General features: G+C 35.2%; 1 protein-coding gene across 11 annotated transcripts in view; it reads left to right on the forward strand.

Annotated features, from left to right (window-relative positions):
• Nucleotides 1-19,866, forward strand: part of CCDC171 (coiled-coil domain containing 171) — a 190,195-nt gene that overhangs the window by 91,586 nt on the left and 78,743 nt on the right. For 10 of the 11 annotated variants that reach the window (XR_014880683.1, XR_014880684.1, XM_085214404.1 and 7 more), the window contains 2 exons: nucleotides 14,548-14,693; nucleotides 17,493-17,547. Coding sequence is in view for 9 of the 11 variants with exons in the window: in XM_085214404.1 (XP_085070530.1) it covers nucleotides 14,548-14,693; nucleotides 17,493-17,547 (201 nt within the window). In the remaining 2 variants the exon portion in view is untranslated. Of the gene's footprint in view, nucleotides 1-11,504; nucleotides 11,680-14,547; nucleotides 14,694-17,492; nucleotides 17,548-19,866 lie in introns of those variants that run through there. The other variant, XM_085214412.1, reaches the window with a different exon arrangement.

Below are 19,866 nucleotides of genomic sequence, written 5' to 3' on the forward strand. Positions count from 1 at the left end.
GCATCCTCCTAGAAACCGTTGTCTTTACATAACTGGTGGGCCAGATAGAGAGCATCTTGTTCTAAATGGAACCGGAGAGCTTCCCTTCACAGAAAGGAAATGGCATTAACTATACTGAAGTCTGCATTCTGTTTTTAGGTCTACACTTCCAGTAAGCCTGGTCAGAATGTTTATGTGTGTTGCTTCTCTGGTTAACCTGTAACATTCCAGATCAAAGGATTGCCCTGTTTTTTTTTTTTCCATTTTGGGGATCACCCAACATTATTTCATGTAAAATGATTTTTTTTTTCTTTTTTTTAAATTGCTCTATTTTAAAATGTTGTATTAGTTAGCATTAAGAATATTACTAAGGCAAATTCTGGCAAATTCTGTACTACCTTAAAAAAAAATTATCTCGAAAATTACATCCATTTTACAGTTTGAGAAGAGTGAAAAGAATTGCTAGTTTTTGACATGTATGATAAATTTAGTCAGGTGTAAAGATTATTTATCTATTAAAGAAAAGATCTCGTCATATTTTGTTTTTTGAAGTGTCAAAGGGTTATAGATAACAGGTTGCTGTTCTCACCACTATGACAGTTACTGTGTAATGTAGACACTGAAAAAGAACTCTAAATAGGTCATGACTACTTATAATCACTTCAGTTAATTTTTAAGGAGCTAATCATGGCTGAGAGTTAATTTCCAACCAACAATAATTTTTTCCTTCTATAGTAAGGAAAACAGTTTCGTTTCTCTGTTGTTGTCTGATTCGATATTCAGATTTATACAGTCATTTTACTAATCATGCACTTAGGTCCCCTTCCAGTATAGCAAGGGATCAAGACAGGTAGAACTGTGCCTAGGAATAATGCAATTAATGTGGAAACAGGAGCTGCAAGTAAAATGAGATGATTTGCAAGTTACTTCTGAACAGATGGCTGGAACATTGTTTTCTTGGGGTCAAACTTGACCCATGACTGAAAATCTAGAATGCAGTGTTTATATTTTCAGTGTGGTAGTGTTGCCCATTTCAGAGAGTGCTATGTCTTGAATGCTGTTTGCTACACTGTTACTTAGATTGAAATAATTTTGATATTGTCACAGCTTAAATAAAAACAAAATAAAACACTCCATACTTTAAGAAAGTAACTGCATAAAGCAGAGTATTTTTAAATGTTCTAAAAGTAACTTCCTGCATTTTCCAAGTATTCCATCTGTTGGAATCATTTTCCTTCCTTCAGGGGAGGAAAAATAAATGGAATAATATCAGGATCTAAAGGCTTTATGGTTTTATCGCTGCATTGTAATTATACTAGTAAACACCTCTGTCCATGACCTTGGAATTTATAGTGCAGTGAGAAAGATTTATTGACATGTAGTTTGGAAGAAAAATGGGATTATTATATAATTACAGGTTGTGGTTATTAAGTGTATGTACCTGCATACCACTTATCCCTGTTATTTCACGACCTTCAACAATCTTTGAGCTTTCATAGAAGAACACAGAAGGGCTTCTTAAAATCCGGTTCCTAGATGCCTGTTACTTTATTGTCTCATCTTCAAAGTAACCTTGTTACCTTGGGATGTACAGAGCAAATCAATAGATCTTTAAAACAGTACTTCGTACTTCTTTTTTTTAATGTTCTAAACCCAATTTTTTGCAAGTCATTTGTGTGTCAATGTCTTGGCGTTCAAGTCCTTCATAGGTAGATTTGCTTTTTTGTTGCTATTTAACTAGGATTCTTTTACTTTTTTCTTGGATTCGTTTACTGTTTCACCTTAGTCAGATCTCCCTTGCTATTTTTGAGAAGTTAACTGTATAAATCTCTTGTTTATCTCTTTGTAAAACCATAACTAACTCAAAGCAGTTTACAGTATGTATTTGTGAAAAACCTGAAGAAATTGGTCAAGGTTGTCACATGAATCTTACTACTGTTTTAGTTAAACAGTTTTTAAAACTTTCCAGCTAAAGTTAATCCCACCTTATTATTATTATTTTTCTCTCTGTAGGCCATAAAATAAGTAGTTATGTGATTTAAAACTGACAAATTTCAGTTTCTCAATTCCACTGTATGTTTCAATGTTTTCCAAGTTAGTAGTTGTACTAGTGTTACTTTGATAGGTGAGTAAATTCGAATTTTTTTGCCAAATTTTGTACCATTTTGATGTCATTTTGTCTTATTTATGAAATATATTGAAAGTGAAGAATGTGATTAGTGATTCAATTCAGTAGTTGCAGTGATTTATTGCTGTCAACATCAGCCATGTCTACTTCAGGATCTATGAACACCATACTCAGAAAAATGTATTCCTCATTTACAGTTTATGTTCTTTTGGCACTTGGTATGACACAAAGCATATCCAGAGGGAAGGGAGATGCCCAATCAATATGCCTTTATAGCACTTTGATCTTCTTGTTGAATACTGGGATGTAATATATCTTTCTCAATAGAACCATTTAGAAGTTGCCCTTTGTGTTAGCTTCTGCTTTACTCCATCTGTTCATTCTGTGGAGAGGACTATTGTCCACTTTTTAATGAAGGAGTGACCTTTTAGTATGAAGGGATGTATTTATAAATTCATTTTTATTTTATTGATGTTTAAGGAGTAAAAGGGATCACATGAATCACAAAAGTATGTTTTCTTCCTGCAGATAGTTCATTGGTATGATGTGGTTGACTTAATATTGAAATTAAATATGCATATACTAGACAGCATTTGGAGCAGTTTGTGGGAACACATACTCAAATACTAATATGCAGCATGGTCAGAACTCTTCTACTGAAAGAGAATGTAGTTTTGAATGATAAATCTGCCTAAGCCCACCTTAATGTTGATGCTTTGTTTTTTTGTTTCTTTATTTTTAAGTCAAATCCGTTATTTAAAGAGAAAGAAAAATTCTTGCTGATGCAATATCAAAATTTCAGCTGATGTAAATTGGTATACTCATTGTTGTCTGTAAGTGTCTAGTGTGATGGCCCTCACTAATGTATCACTAACCAGTGGAATTGGTAGCAGCCTCTTGTGGGAGGAAAAGTAAAATAGTTTAACAGAGACAACAACCAGTGTGTTGAGCTTATCACGGAAAGTATGATTTCTTACTCAGAACTAAACATTAAGTTCAGTTTAGATTATTTTTTGTTATCAAGATTTTTGGGATTCCCAATTTTGAACCAATGTCTGAAGTAAAGACTGTGGTAGACCTGATGTTCTGTAATACTTGTTTCTTCATCTAGGTCTGAAGCTGTGTGATTCTGTCTTTCCCCAGAACCTTCTTAACCTATGTCCACTTTCCTATCAGCTTTAAATTATGTGCCCCTTTAAGTAAGCAATTGGAATGTAATTTCTGATTATTTAAATTGTAGGCAGTATTCCTTTGCCACTGATGATCATTTTGTTGATGTTTCTTGTTGCTCTGGGATTATCTAAAGTAGCTGCTGTGATTTAGAAATATTGCAAACAAATTCAGTGGAGCAAATCCAATGAAGTAATCTTTTTTGAGAACTTAAAATATGCTGTTCCTGGATTTAGAAATGTCACTGATAACAGAAGACTTATTAAGACTGGAAGGACTTAATCAGAGATGGCTGGATTTAGACCAGTTCACCTGTAGTAAAGTTCAAGAAGCTGATGGAGTATGTTCTGGCACCATGGATATCCAACTAGGTATTTCTGTATATGTACATTTAATACAGTAGCATTTCTAAATGATTATAAAGGATAAGGGCCAGTTGCAGTCCTATATCCTAAACTGTGTGGAAATGTGCACAATTAGGTAATGTTGCAGTTGCTTGTGCATAGCAGTCTGCAGTGTTGGAGAGGTGCATGACAGTTTCACATGTGGAGTTAGTTACTTGACTTATATACAGGATCATGAGAGAAGTCCTCTTTTACAGAATCAAGTATCTACCATCTTTTATAATTTTACATTGTAGAAATGATAAGGCTTACGTTTTATCAGGGTAAAAATGTAACATAGAACAATGTAGAATTGTCTTTTCTGTGGTACACGTACTTACGCTTCATTCTGCTAATGCATAGAAAAATTGCTGCTGCTACTGCAGGGCTGGATCTAACAATGGAATGTTTTTTAGGTTTTAAAGCAAACAAAACCTAAAAAACATCATTTGAGCTTTCTAGAATGTTAATAAATAAATAAATAAATAAAAAGTTGTGCAAGTGAATCAGTTGCGAGTAAGGAGGCAGCACGTCAGAGGTGAATGAGAAATGAATGATCATAGTCATATCACCAACCAAGCAATTCCAAAAATTTATAGTCACCTAAACATCCATTAAAAAAAAATCCATATGAACTCGGATTGATTAAGTCCAAGCTTTTCTAAAAGTGTCTTTGATTAGGTTGTGTTGAGTTGCTATAATCTTTCTCTGCAGCTTTCTACTAATAATGACATAATTCACTTAGCTCAGAAGACAAAATGAATTTGTAAATTGTCATGTGCATAAATTTTGTTTTGCATATTAGCATTCTCCAAAATATTGTTTAGAAGTGGAGTTTCATTGTTATCTTTGATTGGATTAGGGTATGTCTGGCTGGCCAAGCGAATGTTAATATTCAAAAGATTGTCCCTCACTTGACTTTTTAAAATGCTTTACTTTACTAAGCTAACACATTTTAACACTGATGCTTTTGCTTGCTTGTATGAACAACCTGTGAAAATCTTAGTCCCTTCTGATCTGAACCATTCTGTGATTCTATGTACAGCCATTTTGTCTTCTGCAATTACTTTATATAAAACTTCTGAAGTTTTATTTAATTTCAGTTACTTTGAAACTGAGTAACTTTTGAGCATAGTATGTCTATTCTGGAAGAAGTGTCATTATATGAAATTATTCAGGAATAGCTGCAGTGTTTAAATTAAGAAGCTCTTTTAATTCTTGGTAACTTTAATGCATGTACAGCCCACTGACTTCAAAAAACATTTTCAGTCATGCTGTGCTAAACATTTTGAGCTAATGCAATTGAAAAATGATTAGAAAAGATACTCTCTTGAGAAATAGGCTGCATTCTACCACAGAAATATTAGCCCTTACAGTTTGAGATACTATATCCATCCTGAGCTATTGCAGGTACAATGCTTTTCGTAACTTAACCCACTCAGGTGTCTGAGCTGTGCTTCAGTTAATGAGTGGACTATTGTCTAGACATACCTAAGTAATGACACTGAGTTTCAGAATGTGAGCGCCTACAGTTTCAAATAACTTGTGTGAAAAATCTCTTACAAAATGAAAAAGTGTATCTTTTCACATCCAGTCTGTTGAATGATTTTCCTGAATAATTATTTTTTAATTGAAATATTTCTTAATATTCTAAATCTTGTAGGATAACAGTATTTGAGGTATTTTTTGAGCCACCGGCATGAACATTTTATTTCTAGGTTTTTTTTTTGGAGATGACTACTTGGCTTTTCATGATAGTGAAAAGCTTTCTGCTGTTAGCTTCGTTCATGTTCTAGTCTTACAGGATTTTCTTATGTAGAACAATCACAGTCGATCCAATTCTGTATCAGAAATGTGAAAATATGTCTGAAAGTATCCCTTAATTCACCAGTGTTTTGTTAGCTATCCATTAAAATTGTTGCACTGATTCATACTGCTCTTTTGCTCAGTAGCCTCACTTACCTCTGTTACCTTGTGACATGGGATTCTTTCAATGTCAAGTAATGTTGCACCTTGTTAGGTGTCAGCTGCTTAGTCACTTCCATTCTACACTAGTACTTTAAAAAGAGACATCATCTATGTTTTTTCTCAGAGTGCCAACATGTAAAAAGATAGCTGCTGTCAGACTGAAGGTTCAACAGCAAAGAAGTTAAAAAAAATATTAAGCAATGACTGCTTTTTCTGCAAAGCAGGCATAGCTCATTCAGATATCTTTTTGAATACACAGATGTTTCTGTTGCTATAGGAGTTTAAGGGGTGTGTGAAAGCATTCGTTATTGAAGGGATGTCATGGGTGGTCAGCCTCAGGTTAGTTCTTTGCAAGAGCAGAGTAGACACATGGAGTTCATTTCAAACTGTTTTAGGACTACTGCAGCCATTCTGAAGCATACTGTCAATACATAAATATGTTAGTATTACAGAGTTTCATTTTCTGTTGCAAATCCTAAGTCCATCTCCTTTGTTGATTAATGTATGTTACTCTGAAAGTAATGTCTCTTATTTGTTTCCATGGAAATGACAGATACAAATAGCACAATAATATTATTTGATAGAGCCAATTCACAGCTACAAAATACTCGTTTTCAGTGTGGTCACCACCATTAGCTTTGCATTTCACCAGTGATAAACAAGACCCTGCATGCAGCACTTGTAAAAATCTTCATGGCCATCTAGAACAATGTTTTTCATTCCATGGTGTGACAGCTGTGCCTGACTGCCTGGAATGTGGCTTGTCTTTTATATCGCTGTCACCACTGCTGAAACACACTGCCCACCACCTCACTGTGCTCACATCCACTGTTTGGTCTCCAGAAATGTTCAGCAAGTGTCGATGAATGTCAGTGGATGCCATTTTGTCTGCATGGAGGAATTTAATTCCCTTTTGCTTCGTTCCATATCAGATGCCAGTTTGTCAGACTTCCCCTCTGCTGCCATCTGCCACACAGCGACAACATGTAATAGAATATTTGCAGGAAGGTTCAACCTCTACTGCCATACCATCAGCATCTGCCACTGTGAGCCAACATAATAAAATAGGAAGCATTACTTTCAGAGCAATCTTTGTATTTTTAAATGTCTTAGCTGTTCCTTTTCATATATTCTTTCAAAATTTCATTTTGATTTGAGTTTCAGCTAGGTTGTTTGAATTAATGTAATTTGGTTTGTATAGTAGTCATGCTCACTGAAAAAGCATTTGGCTTTGAATACTGATGTAAGTTTTGTTACATTTGTCCATTTTGTGTTTGGACTTTCCAAAGATCCAAGATTTCTCTAGCTTATCTGTAGACTTTGAGGAGATACAGACTACACTGAAGATTTTATTTGCCATTAGGCATTGAATTTGCAAGAATGATCAAAAGCAGAGTGATATCCACTGTATTAGGGAGACCCACTAGCCATCTTGAATAGACTGCCTGATTGCAAATAAATTTGCCCAGACTGCTCTTCTAGGACTAGAAGCCAAAGGAGTAGTGGAGATTGCAATGCTTGTGGCCAGCAAAACATAGACATATTAAAATAGTTCTCATTTTTGTTCTTGAAAGGGATATTGTTCTCCTAAAGTCATAACTGTGTAATAGTATTTGCTTTTAGTGGGTGAAAAAAACATATGCAGATGTCTTCTTATCTGATACAGCACAGGAAGACATGCTGATAAAGAAAATAAAATATAGATGACAAAAAGTATGATATACTAATTAGAATAGTGACTGTTTGTATTACTAGAATATGTGAAGCAAAATAACGCGTTGGAAGAAGACACTTAAAACATTGATTTTAAGTCTGTAATGTATGTGCCCTGAGTGCTGGTAGAAAGCCAAATTTGATTAGGTTAAGCTTTCTGTTAGAGCTGGCATGTTGATCTGTTGCTGCTTACTATTATTCGGACCTCTCCAGGCTAGAAATTTTTGCATGCTTCCATCTTTTATTCTGACTGTTACCTTGAGCTACTACTTACTCTTGGGAAGTTTTTGTAAGATGAAAATAGTGAGTTCTTCAATTTTTTTATTTCACTGTACTTTCTTCTGTTTGTTGTTGTTGTTGTTTTTGTTTTGTTTTGTTTTGTTTTCCGCTGTTAAATCCTTTTCTGCTCTTTTCCAACACTTAAATGTACCAATTCTGTTCTTGCCTTTTTGGTAGCACTGCTAGCTGAACTGTCCAAGGTCTCTCTGCCTTTCCTTGTAAATGAGATGCTCCAGTCCCTTCATCGTCTCTGTGCCTCTTCAGTGGACTTTCTCCAGAAACTTCTCTCTTCTGTACTGAGGAGCCTAGAACTTCTGGTGTGGCCTCACCAGTTCTGAAAGAAGAGGATCACCTTGGGTACCTTCTCAGCAGCAACATGCTCATGTTCAACTTGGTAGCTCCCAGTCTGTCCTGGTGCCTGCCTCCAGGACAGTTTAGATTCCTGTGGCGTCTTGCTGAACTTCATTATATTTGTGTCAGCCCATTTCTCCAACATATTGAGGTCCTTCTGCATGGCAGCATGAAACATTGGTGTATCAGTTGTTTCTCTCAGTCTTATGTCATCTACAAACTTGCTGCAGGTGCACTCTGTGCTATCATCCATGTAATTATTAATGATGATTCTAAACATGACTGGACTCAGTATTAATCCATGGGGTATGCTGCTAATTCCTGACCTTCAAAATTATTCCAGTGATCATCATACTCTGGACGCAGATGTTCAGCCAGTTTTTAACCCAGCTCACTGTCTTTTCAATCCATACTGTGTCAGTTTGTTTACTATTTATCACTACCTTCAGAAAGCAACAAAACAACTGAAAGCAGACACAAAAAAATCACAGACAGAAAAAAAACCCAAGTGTACTCAAACTTGGTATAGCAGTCAGTTTTCTGATCAGCTCTCTTGTTTCTGTACATTGTGATAGAAAGATATGCCCTGTAGGTGTCAAATCTCTTCCTTAGTAGGAGGATTCTTTTACTGCCTTGTAGATCAGCCATTTAAATAAGCATTTCAGACTCCAGAAAAGTCAGAATGCTTGTATAGTCATGATGCATGCTGTTAAATGTTTTCTATAACCAAGTGCAAATGGAAAAAATGTCAGGACAAATATTTAGTTTTTCAGAGTTCTTTTCCTTCGTTTTCAAATGCTATATTCCTGCCTTCCTATCCAGTAAGGCTCTGTTTGTATTTTTTCCCATGTGCTTTTACCAGCCTACTCTTTCTCACTCACCAAATGTAAACTCATTTTTAACTTCTGCACTTGAGAGAGAGATGAATGTTTTGCTGTAGAAAAGAGAGATAAAAAATGACATTCAAAAATTATGCTTTGTATGACTTATGTTTTATGAACAAAATGGGGTAATGGTGAAGTATATTTATACTAGTAGACAAATGGATGCTGGCTTAACTTTGTGTTCTTTTGCTGTGGACAATTATTTATTATGTATGTAGGACTGTTTTACAGAAGATTTTCTATATACAGGTCTTAAAAAAAAAAAAAAAAGAATTTTGAATCTAGATTGAAAATCTGCATACAAAATTTTTCCTGAAGAGAAAATCTTTGATTTGATTTCATAAATCAGTCATAACACGTATACTGAAGTATATTTTCATGACTTGTAGTGCCGTGTTGTGTCAGCACAACATAAATCTAACATACTAAATATTTTTGTCTTGGAAAATATGCTCTCACTATAAGCACGTCACACATACTTTGCATGAATTTAAGCTGTATGGCAGTTATCATTCAGCTGGATAAATTGTCAATCTGTTAACTGTGGAATAGAGGTGTTGGGTTTTATTTTGTTTGTTTTTTGTTTTTTGTTTTGTTTTTTAAAGAATGACAGTGTTTAGCACTCTTTTTTTTTACATTTCTTTTTGTAATTGATTTAGAAGAAAAGCCAAAGATGATTAAAATCATTTGTGGAAGTGCCAGCTCCACCCTAAGAGATTTTCCTTCACTGCTACCAGTTATTTTATTCTCATCAACAAGTGCTTTTGCATTCTGTGTTTATGGAGAAAAAGAAACCCAAATCTAAAATTTCTCCAGAGGGATCGCCCTCTAAGGATTCTGATGAAATCTTGATTGATATATGAGATTTTTGGGGCTGTAGAGGAAATAAAGTGGTATCTGAATGAGCACCTGAATACCTAAACATCTGAGCTATAAGAATAACAGGCATTTTATGAAATGTCAGTAACTTGGAGTTTGTCTTCTAAGTTGGTTCAGAATCACTTATGCTTGAAAGTGAAAGCTCAGCATCTTCTATAAACTACGTGCACAGTAGGTTTTTAAAGTAGGTTTTTAAAACCTCCATCCTTGTTATCGTATTTAGCCTTAACTTTCTAACAATTGTAATTGTCCACAGAAAACATTTCAAGATAAATGCACTATCAGGTTTTGAAATTTTCTTATTTTTGTAAATACTAAGACCTGGGGAGCAAAATAAGGGCTATATTGTGGATTAAGTGAAATATCTCAAGGCTGTGCTTTTCTGATAACTGAACCTGAAGTGACCTTTCTCAGACACAATTACAGAGCTGTATGTTTTTCCTTTAATTTCATCAGGGGTTTAATTAGTATACAAATAAAACTTCCCTTATCTTCCTTTCTACCTAATTGGCTTGTCTTCGCTTATATATGAAGTATGTGAAAATGGGCTGTAATTAGGGTGACCGTGTTAACCTTTTTTTCTCAAATGTACTGTTGCCTAAAGGCCTCAAGGCCTAAAAACAGTGCTTTGGATTATTGCTTTGCAATCACTATGGCTCTCCCATAGGTTTTCTCATGAGCAGAAGGGCTTTGGGTGCTGCTGGTTCCCACTGCTTAACGGGATCTTCATTCTTCTCCCCACTAAATGTTTATTGATTATCTCGCTGCTCCACACTCAGCCTCCAACAACTTAATATCAGGTGACAGTCAGGAGAGTTCTCCAAGTAATTAGAGTGGAGCATTGAGGGAACAATTAGGAGCAGAGTTATTAAACTTGATTTATCCTATTCTCTCCTGAACACTTTCTTGGATATCAGAACATCGCACTTTCACAATCTACCCTGGCTGAGAAATTAGTGGCTAACCTGCTGCTTATCATTGTTGCCTTGCTGCCTTGAGGCACACCCTCTTGGTTTCAGTCACTCAGCTGGAAATATTAGAGTCCATAAAGTTTATCAAGGGTTTTAATTAGATCAATCTGAAGAAGGAAAAAAAGAGAGGCTTAGAAGCCATTACTTTAGAACATTCCACTCTGTATTTGAGCAATTGTTACAGCTTGACTTTACCCACAGTAGCAAGGAGTTTCAAGTGAATACTGGTAGTGTTTTTAGGGAGCTGTTCTGTTTACACTTTGCTTTGATACTGCAATATCAAAGATAGGTAGAATTGAAATCCTTTGGAGATTTCTCCAAATAATGTTGAAAGTTATCAAAATAAAGCAGTAAGATTTTTTATTTAATAATTTCTATATAGCTTTGTCATCAGCATCTTGCTTTACAAGAGCTGTGTTTCGTATTACTGCCTCATTAATAGTCCTGTGTTTGGAATTGATAAGCAGTGTTAGGTAGCAGCTCACACAGGCTTTTCAAGCATTATGGGCCTCCTCGTTTTCTGTGGTCCGTGATGTAAGCTGTGTGCTGGAACAGCCTACTCTTCAGTACCTGTAGGAGAATAACTAAAATTAATATGCATCCTCTCTTACTAGAGTGTATATAATGGCCTGTATTTTTCCAGTCATTTAGATCTCTAGAATCTTAGAGCTAGGCTCCGCCCCAGTATCCTCTACATCTAAAGTTGCTTGAGTCAAAGTATTAGCAGAATTATTTTCTGAGCAGACCAGAGCTGAATACAATCACTGCATCTTCAATTTTTTTTTTTTTTTTTTTCCAGTGGCAATGGGAAAGTGAGGCATTGGTACCAGAGATGTTCTATGCTCAGTACTTTCAGCTTGTCAAAAAATGGGAATATGAGTGGGAGGGACACGACTCTGCATTTATAGCTGTATTTCTTCAATGCTGATTTTGCCTAAAAATATATCAACAGTAAGCACAATAAGTGGAAGAAGGTAATATTCTGAAATTCTATCTGCAAACACAGTTGTTCAGACAAGATTTTAACAGTCTCTGCTGGCATCAGAGTCATTTCTGGTTTTGGATACGTTTATGCTAATAATACAATGAGAGTATGAAATCTGTGTGCTCATCTGTTTTCCTTTTTCCTTTTTTTTTTTTTTTTTTGGATGAAAAATAGGATACTTAGTTGAAATTAATGAAATAAGAAGCATAGTAGACTTATTCAACCAGCATTAACTTGAGCAAGACATCTCCATGATTTAGAATTTCTTAAATCCTGATTGAGGTTTTCTTACATCACTGATTGATTTCAGCCTGGATTTTGTAAATTCCTGAACAGAGGATTCTGGTAGCAGTACTGTATTTTGCATTGTACTGTTAGAATATGTAGTTCTTCTTATTACCATGAGAAATGTTTGAAAAAAATGTTCATAGATTTCAGTTCGTTTTTCAGGATTATAGTATTTAGTGCCATATTTTTTTGGCTCACATGCTTTCTGAAGTGCTTTTGGCTCTTGGCTAGATCTGAGGCTTCTTCAAATTAGTCATCGGTGTCCTGCAAATTTTTATTTGCCTTTTTTATATACCACTCTTCATACTTACAGCGTATTTTCAATGCTCAAGAGTCCAAATCAGGTACCCCCGAGTACAAATGATGCAGTGCGTTCTTAAAGCTTCAGCAGAAAAGATGTCCATAAATTTTGAAACGAGATGCAAGAATTTAGTCTTGCAACTTTGTGGATTCCTCTGTTTTTCTGTGATTCTTTAGAATCTGTGAAGAAACTTGCATTCTTAAACAAATGTTCCGAGAGCTCCATTCTACACAGGTATCTCCGAAGGTAATAATGCCTCCTATTTATTTTCATGGAAACTACAAGAGATACAAAGAGCTCAACAATGATGTTTTGACAGAGCAAATTCTTAGCTACAAAACACTGATTTTCGGCGTAGTCAGAGTACCATTAGCTAGGCATTTTCACTAGCAATAAACTAGAGCTTGTATGCCATTCATGTAAAAATCTGCACCAGCAGAGGTGACCTGCTGTTTCACAGCTGCAATGATGGTGTTGTTGGTAGGAATATGTTGCCTATGCAGTCCATCTGTCATCATCCCAAATAGATGGAAGTCTGGAGGCTCAAAATTTGGACTATATGGTGTGTGTAGTAGGACAGTCCAGCCAAGATTGGCAGTGTGCTTCATGGTCTTTAAACTGGAATGGGGCCTGGTGTTATCATGTTGCAAGAGAAAGGTTATCTTCTCTGGTCTGGCTCTAGAAGATCAAGTCTTCGACTTAGTCAGCATCACTAAGTAGAGATTGATAGTTCATCCAGATTCCAGAAAACTCAAAAGGATCACTCTTTTCCTATTCCAAAAGACAGTGCACATCACCTTATCCACTGGGGGCTGTGTCTTGAACTTTTTCTTTGTTGGGGAAATTCACATGTTGCCACTCCATGGACAGCTCTTTTGCTTCTGGTTCACAGTGGTTACATCACATCTTGTCTAACTGGTGACGATGTGATCTAGAAAACTGTCACCTTAAGCATTGTATTGGTTCATTAGATCTTGACATGGTATTGCATATGGTGTTCTTTTTCTTCCTCTGCAAGCACTAGTGGGACCCATTGGGAGCAAACTTTGTGATATTCCATTGTTGCCATCTTTGCTTCCATTGGATTGAAGCTGCTATTCAGCTCTGTACTCAGTTCCCTTGCCATAATCCATCGATTCATGTGAATAAGCTGATTGAGACGCTCTTCTTTCCGGGCTATGCTTGGCCATCCAGAATATGGCTTGTCTTTCACGTTGTTTATACTTCTGCTGAAATGCTCCACCCACTGCTTCACTCTGCTCACATCCACTGTTGGGTCTCCATCAGTGTTCACATGTGTTGATGAATGTCAGAGGGTGCCATGTTTTCTGCATGGAGGAGTTCAGCAGAGGAGTTCCCTCTGCTGCCATCTGCCATATAACTGCAAAATGTAATAGAATATTGGAGGGAATATTCAACTTCTACTGCCTTATCAGTGTCTGCCTCTGATGTTATGGGACAACATAATAAAAAGGAGGCATTACTTTCAGAACAGTTTCTTTCTAAAAAAAAACCAAACAATAAGCCACTATATATAAAAGGTGACATTTAGCAAAATATGAAATCATGTTATTAATACTGCCATCTCAAAATGCATTGATTTATCCTAGCTGAAAGAAGTAGCAACTAGCCAGGCTCTGTATTAATTAGTTCTGTGTGCTATTTGTCATCTGTGGATTAATCTGAATTGATTTAAATCACATTATGTTAATTCTAAGCCAGAATGGGAAAAAGGAAAACAACAGCCAAAAGAACAACAAACAATATTTTGCACTTGGAAAACTCATGTTGAAACAGGAGATATACCATGAAGTAGTGATTTGGTATTAAGAACGGCTGGAGAGCCATATTTTGTGCACAAACAGAGAACTGGATTATCTAAATCATGCAGAATATTTACACACAGTTGTATTTTTGTGAATTCTTTTATTTAATACTTGTTTTAAATTAAAGTTTGAGAATATTCTGTTTCTCTAATGCTACACTCTGGATTCTTCCCACTGTGTTTAGATCTAGTATTTGTAAATACAGTACTACTCAACAAATCATTTTATTTTATAAAATACATTTGTACACAGGCAATGTGCTAAAAACGGGAATGTTGTGAGCAAGTAATGTTTTTACCACAGAGTTTGTAAGCCCTTAGTATCTAATGGTCCAAATATACTTCACAGTCAGTCTGTTTTCCGCTTTGTTTAATAGCCTATGGCATAAATTGAAGTTAATTATTTGGCCTGACAAGTAACTCTGCTTTCTGTCTGCTTGCAGAGACTCTCCGAGGCAAAGATGGAGCTGAGAAGAAAAGATCAATCTCTGCGTCAGCTCAATAGACTTCTTACGCAGCTGGAGCAGGACAAGCGTCGACTGAAAGAGAGCATCCATGATGCAGAGAGTGCCCTCTGCATGGCAGCAAAGTGAGCGCTGGGACCTTGGGGAGATCACTTAAAACAGACAAAAGATCAATTTTTACTTTCATGCACAGGGTTTTAACTCCGGCTAATGTAATGCTAGAAAACAAAAGTACATCTGTCTCTCTTTGAAATTCAGTGGTAGTTCTCTAAAAAGAAAACTGTTAGTCCAACATGCTAGATTTATGTTTTCTGTAGTTAGTTCCTAAAAGTGTTCTGATTTCTAAGTCCTGGAATAATGCAGGTATTTTGGGTTGCCAATTATGTTACTGATTTGACAATGTCTCTTTGGTAGAGCTCTACCATACCATTTAATTAGGAAACGACTGCTAGTTTTCTGCATTTCCAGATCATCTTTTTATAGAATGATACAATTAGCTCATAAGACAAACAAAAACATCAACTAGGTATCAGGTCTTCACTGTCAAAGGAGTTGAAACTCATTTTGGACCTGATCATGTCTGTACGAGAGGGTGGATCTTTCAGCTAATTTCAGGGAGTTTCAGTTTTAGATGTAAAGCCTGTGCTCTTCTATATTACAAGAGAGACTGACCATTTACATTAATGTGATTATTAGTAACCTCCTAGAGTCATGTAATCAGATAAAAAGATAATATTTAAACGTTTAAAAATTCTCATTATACCAAAGATGTAAGTATTCAACCTCTTAAAAATAATAACTTAGAAGATTGAAGTGTTTTATGTATGAATAAAATCTTGTAATTGCTATGGTTCTTGGTTTTTGAAATGCTTAGCAAGCTAATGAAAATACTGGGTGATATTTAGTATGAGTCTGTTAAAGTAGTTTTGACCTGAAGAAGGTTTTGGTCTCGAAAACTTGGTTCTTTTCACCCTGTCTCAGCCTATGTTACATACTATAGTATAGAGCATTCCTTGTGGCATTTAGAATTTAGAATCCATTTTATTTCTGTATGTAGTAGTTGAATATTTTGGAATACAAAAATGTCCCCTTACCATTAATTGTTATTTTTTTAACTTTGGAACATATCAGCAGAAGAGATGAAATAGACTTCATATTTGTCCAGAAAAATCTTTATTTAATAACTTTTCCACCACCTGATTGACTGTAAGCAATACATTTTTATTTTCATGCTCCTAGGCGTCTTTCAGGTTTGTTTGTTGTTTTTTTTTTTTTCCTACAGTCTTAAGGGATAGGAAGATGATTGGCTCATTCTGAAAAAGTCTTCTTTGATTTTCTTGCATGGTGGCCAGAAATTCTGTTTCTGAAGTAGGAAGTAGCATTAGTAAAAAGAGAGCCTATAAGCATCTAACCCAACAGTAATACATTAGCCCTTTCTCTGTCTTCTCTGCTAGAGAAAAGCTATGTTACGAAACACATTCTGTATTCATGAACGACATTTAAATATAATAAATAATAGATCTGTGGTTCAATTCCAATTTTCCTTACCCCTGTAGACAGTGAAAAATATATGAATGACATTTGGATTCTGTCATGTAGGGGTGCAAGAAGATTCATTTTATTAAACTTTTTTTCTAAGTGCTGTAAACATATTGTCAGAGTTTTATGTAAAGATGTTGTTTAACTGTTCCCAAAAATTGAGATAGTAATTCAGGAACAGTCACGGGGATTTTCTTCACAAAACTGTGAACGCCTGAGAATATGCAAGGAATAGTTTGATTTCCATACCATTAACTAACTTAAACATTAATTCTGTTGGACTGGCTCTCTAGAACCATTTTTTACCCAGACAAAGCAATCACTATATGAATGAGGAAAATTGAGAAAGTCTTTGTAAATCCAATCTGAAGAAAGATAAGATCCTGGAAAGGCAAAAATCTATGTTACAGCTTTACTAAGATTGTGATAACCAATGTTATTTTTCTTGCTGCCTTGCTGTTTTTCCTGTTCAGGATAGTATGAATCAGTAAAATGAGGAAACAGTCATAATTCTAAGCAGAACACTACCATGGTTTTGAATTCAGCTTCAGGAGCTCCTAAGAGTTAGAGCAAAATATTCACTTAACTGGCAAACCTGTCCTGGAATACCAGGGTATCAACTTATTTGGAATGAATTCTATTTGATTTCCTCCTGTGCTTTGTTGGTCACTGTGGCCCACTCTTCTTAATATTATGCAACTGCAGCTACATTTCTCTGAGTGCTAGGTTTTTTATGGCAGAGTAAACTATTCAAAACTGTCTTTCTTACCTAAGCCCCAGTCTGCAAAAAGGCATGAGTAGTATTTCATTATCTGAACTTTTGTTTCTTAAAGATAGGATTCTTGACTGGACTGGAAAAGACTAGTGGGATGTGTAAAGACTGGTCGGGTTTCTAGAAGACTGTTTTTGTATACAAGAACACTTGATGAAAAACGTAATCTGACAGTATTCTCCAGAAAGAGAATGTAATCTCATCCCACTAGAGCCTGGAGTCCCTTCAACATGCCCTTTTAATCCAAAACTGCAGAATTCCTCTCCAACAACACAATGATTATTAATTGATATTCCTATAAATATGGTATGTAAGCTATATATTTACAGGTATACAAATGAATAATATATAAATAAATGCCTGTACTAGTTTAATCTCTTGCATACAATACAGGCATCTCCCATATGGAAATGTGTTGAATATTAGACCATGAACTATTTTTGTTAGGTTTGTACTGGATTAAAAGGAGGAGAGAAACTAGTATATTAGTTTGTAAGCTGTCAAAATTATTTTTAAAGACTTTTTTGTTATAAAGTAGCAGAAAATGAATTTATATATCAGTAGGACTTCAGTTTTATTAACTACTTTTTTTCTTTTTTTTCTCTTACAACAGGGACAGAGAATTGTTCATTAATCAAATGAAATCTGTGGAAACCACTCTTCATACGGTAAGAATTTGAAGTGTTTTGTCTGCATTTGTATTTCCAGTCACATCAAGCTTTTACAGCTACTTGTTCTCAGGGAAGCAGGGATGCAGAAGTTGAATAGCAGCTTCAAGTTTCCACCTTCAGCTTGTTTTGGCTCCAAAAAGTATTCAGATTTAGCAAGTTAAAATACAGCTTTGATATATATAGACTGCTTTGTTTCAATATTAAACTTATTATTATGTAAGTATTAATGTGATGAAATTCGCTTTCCTTTTCTCCATCACTGAGCAATATTTCTGTTGGCTGTTGATCCTGAGTTGCTGAGTTACCTCACTGCTGAGGTATGTGGTTACAAACATCGTGCTCGTAAGATATTTGGTTTTGTTATGCTGCTTTAATCTTTGATACATAGTATGTATCATATGGAAAAGATGGCAAGTATTAACCTATATGTAAAATCATAAGTAATATTTTCTTTCAAATCCTTTTTTTTTTTATTTACATAAGTATTCTCCTTGACTGATATTATTTTACTCTGATATAGTATTCTTGGAAGGTTCATGAAGGAATATGTAATTATTTGGGAGACAGAGTTGTTTTTAACTGTAGCTCTGGTGGCTGGTTGTTTTGTAATTGTTTTTAGTCCAGAGCAACACATAGCAAAAAAAAGAGTTTTTATTACCTTAGAGTGTTCATTTCCCTTATCACATCTTGAATTCCCAGCAATGTGGGAATCTATTCTTTATTTTAGTTTCTGTGTCCACCAAAACTGTTGTTAATTTAATTTTCACATACCCTTTTCAAAATTTTCTTTCCTTTAACATTCATAAAAAGTGACAGCACCTAAACTGCTTTTGTGTTTTACCTTCACCAAACAGTGCTGAGAGGTAATTTTTTTCTTTTGCATCTCCATCTCCTTCATGTTTCTCTTAAGCTTGGAAAATCTACGTAGTGCAGAAAGTGCTGTGTTTTTTTCACTGATGTATACATGTAGTATTCTTACCTTGACAATTTATTATTCTAAACTAAAAGTTTATTAAAATTAAAAGCACGATTGCACTATTTTCTTAAGGATAGTGTACGTAACACTGTTCTTCCTAATGCAGTTAATACATTAAAAAAACCTCATTTTTCTTTTAGAAACTTAGTTACATGTGTGCTTTTCATTTCTTCACGTTTGTTAGATTTGTACATAGTTGTTAGGTCCGAATAACTAATTATTGAATAGCAGAGTAATTTGTCTTTTCTGGTTTGCCAACCTAAAGAATGAGGAAAACATAAGAACTAGAAATGTCAGGATGATCTTTTCAGCAGGATATAAAACAATTGATTGTAAATCAGTTGTAATTTGACGTATTATTTCTCCTACAAGAACAAAGGGAAATTATTGATCGTCTTTTGGGAAATATTTGAAACTTAGATCTGATATCATAATGATATCTAATTATCTAACAGTAATGAGCATGACTTATGTGTAGCCTATCCAACTCGCATTGTTGTTCTTAAATGTTTTCCTACAGTGAGTGAAAAATGAAAACATGATGAAATAGATGAAATACTAGTAAAGGGGTTTTTCTTTTTTTTTTTCTCTATTGAAATTCTGGGAATTGCATTCATTTTCCAAAGTGAATCAAAAGAAAAAGGATATCAATTTCTGAATCATCTGGAGCTGAAAAAGTATCAGTATTAGCTGCAAATACCTTTATGGGAGTTGGACACTGAACGTTGTGGTATTTCTACATTTATGTATTCATGAGCAAATATCCACAAAATTCCACTGCATCACCTGCAGGATCTGTGTTATCAATGCATAATACTAAATTTTTGCTTATAGAGCTCCGAGGGATTTTACAGACATCTGTAGTAATCTTACTTAGTCTCAGGGTAAGAAGGCATACACCGATATCCATTAAGGCAACCTCATTCTTTATTGTACTCTGTCACTGAAAGAGTTGCAGAAGGCAGCAGTGTAGGTGCCAGATCCACTGTAGGTGGATATACTTGGATGTAATCTTCAGCAAGCAAAGCAGAAAGGGATCTCTGTGCCTGGTACTAATACAGCTCTAGACAAGGGATCATTTACATTATTTACTGCCCCCATGTGACTGGATGGAAAATCTAGTATCGTATATTTGACTCTCAACAAATGCATCTGACACTGGGAGCTGGATTATTTGCACAAGAATTCTCATGATACCATTAAAATAAGAGAACTTTTTTGTTGTTGTTTTATACCATCTAAAAATACTTTTTAGAAGTCAAGTATTAAGTGAATATTTTAACAAATTTACAAAAAACACCAGGAGTGAACAAGGAACCTAATCATCTGATTTTATTTTG

The sequence above is a fragment of the Meleagris gallopavo genome, chromosome Z (assembly GCF_905368555.1).
Source record: "Meleagris gallopavo chromosome Z, MGAL_WU_HG_1.1, whole genome shotgun sequence".
Taxonomy (NCBI): Eukaryota; Metazoa; Chordata; class Aves; order Galliformes; family Phasianidae; genus Meleagris; species Meleagris gallopavo.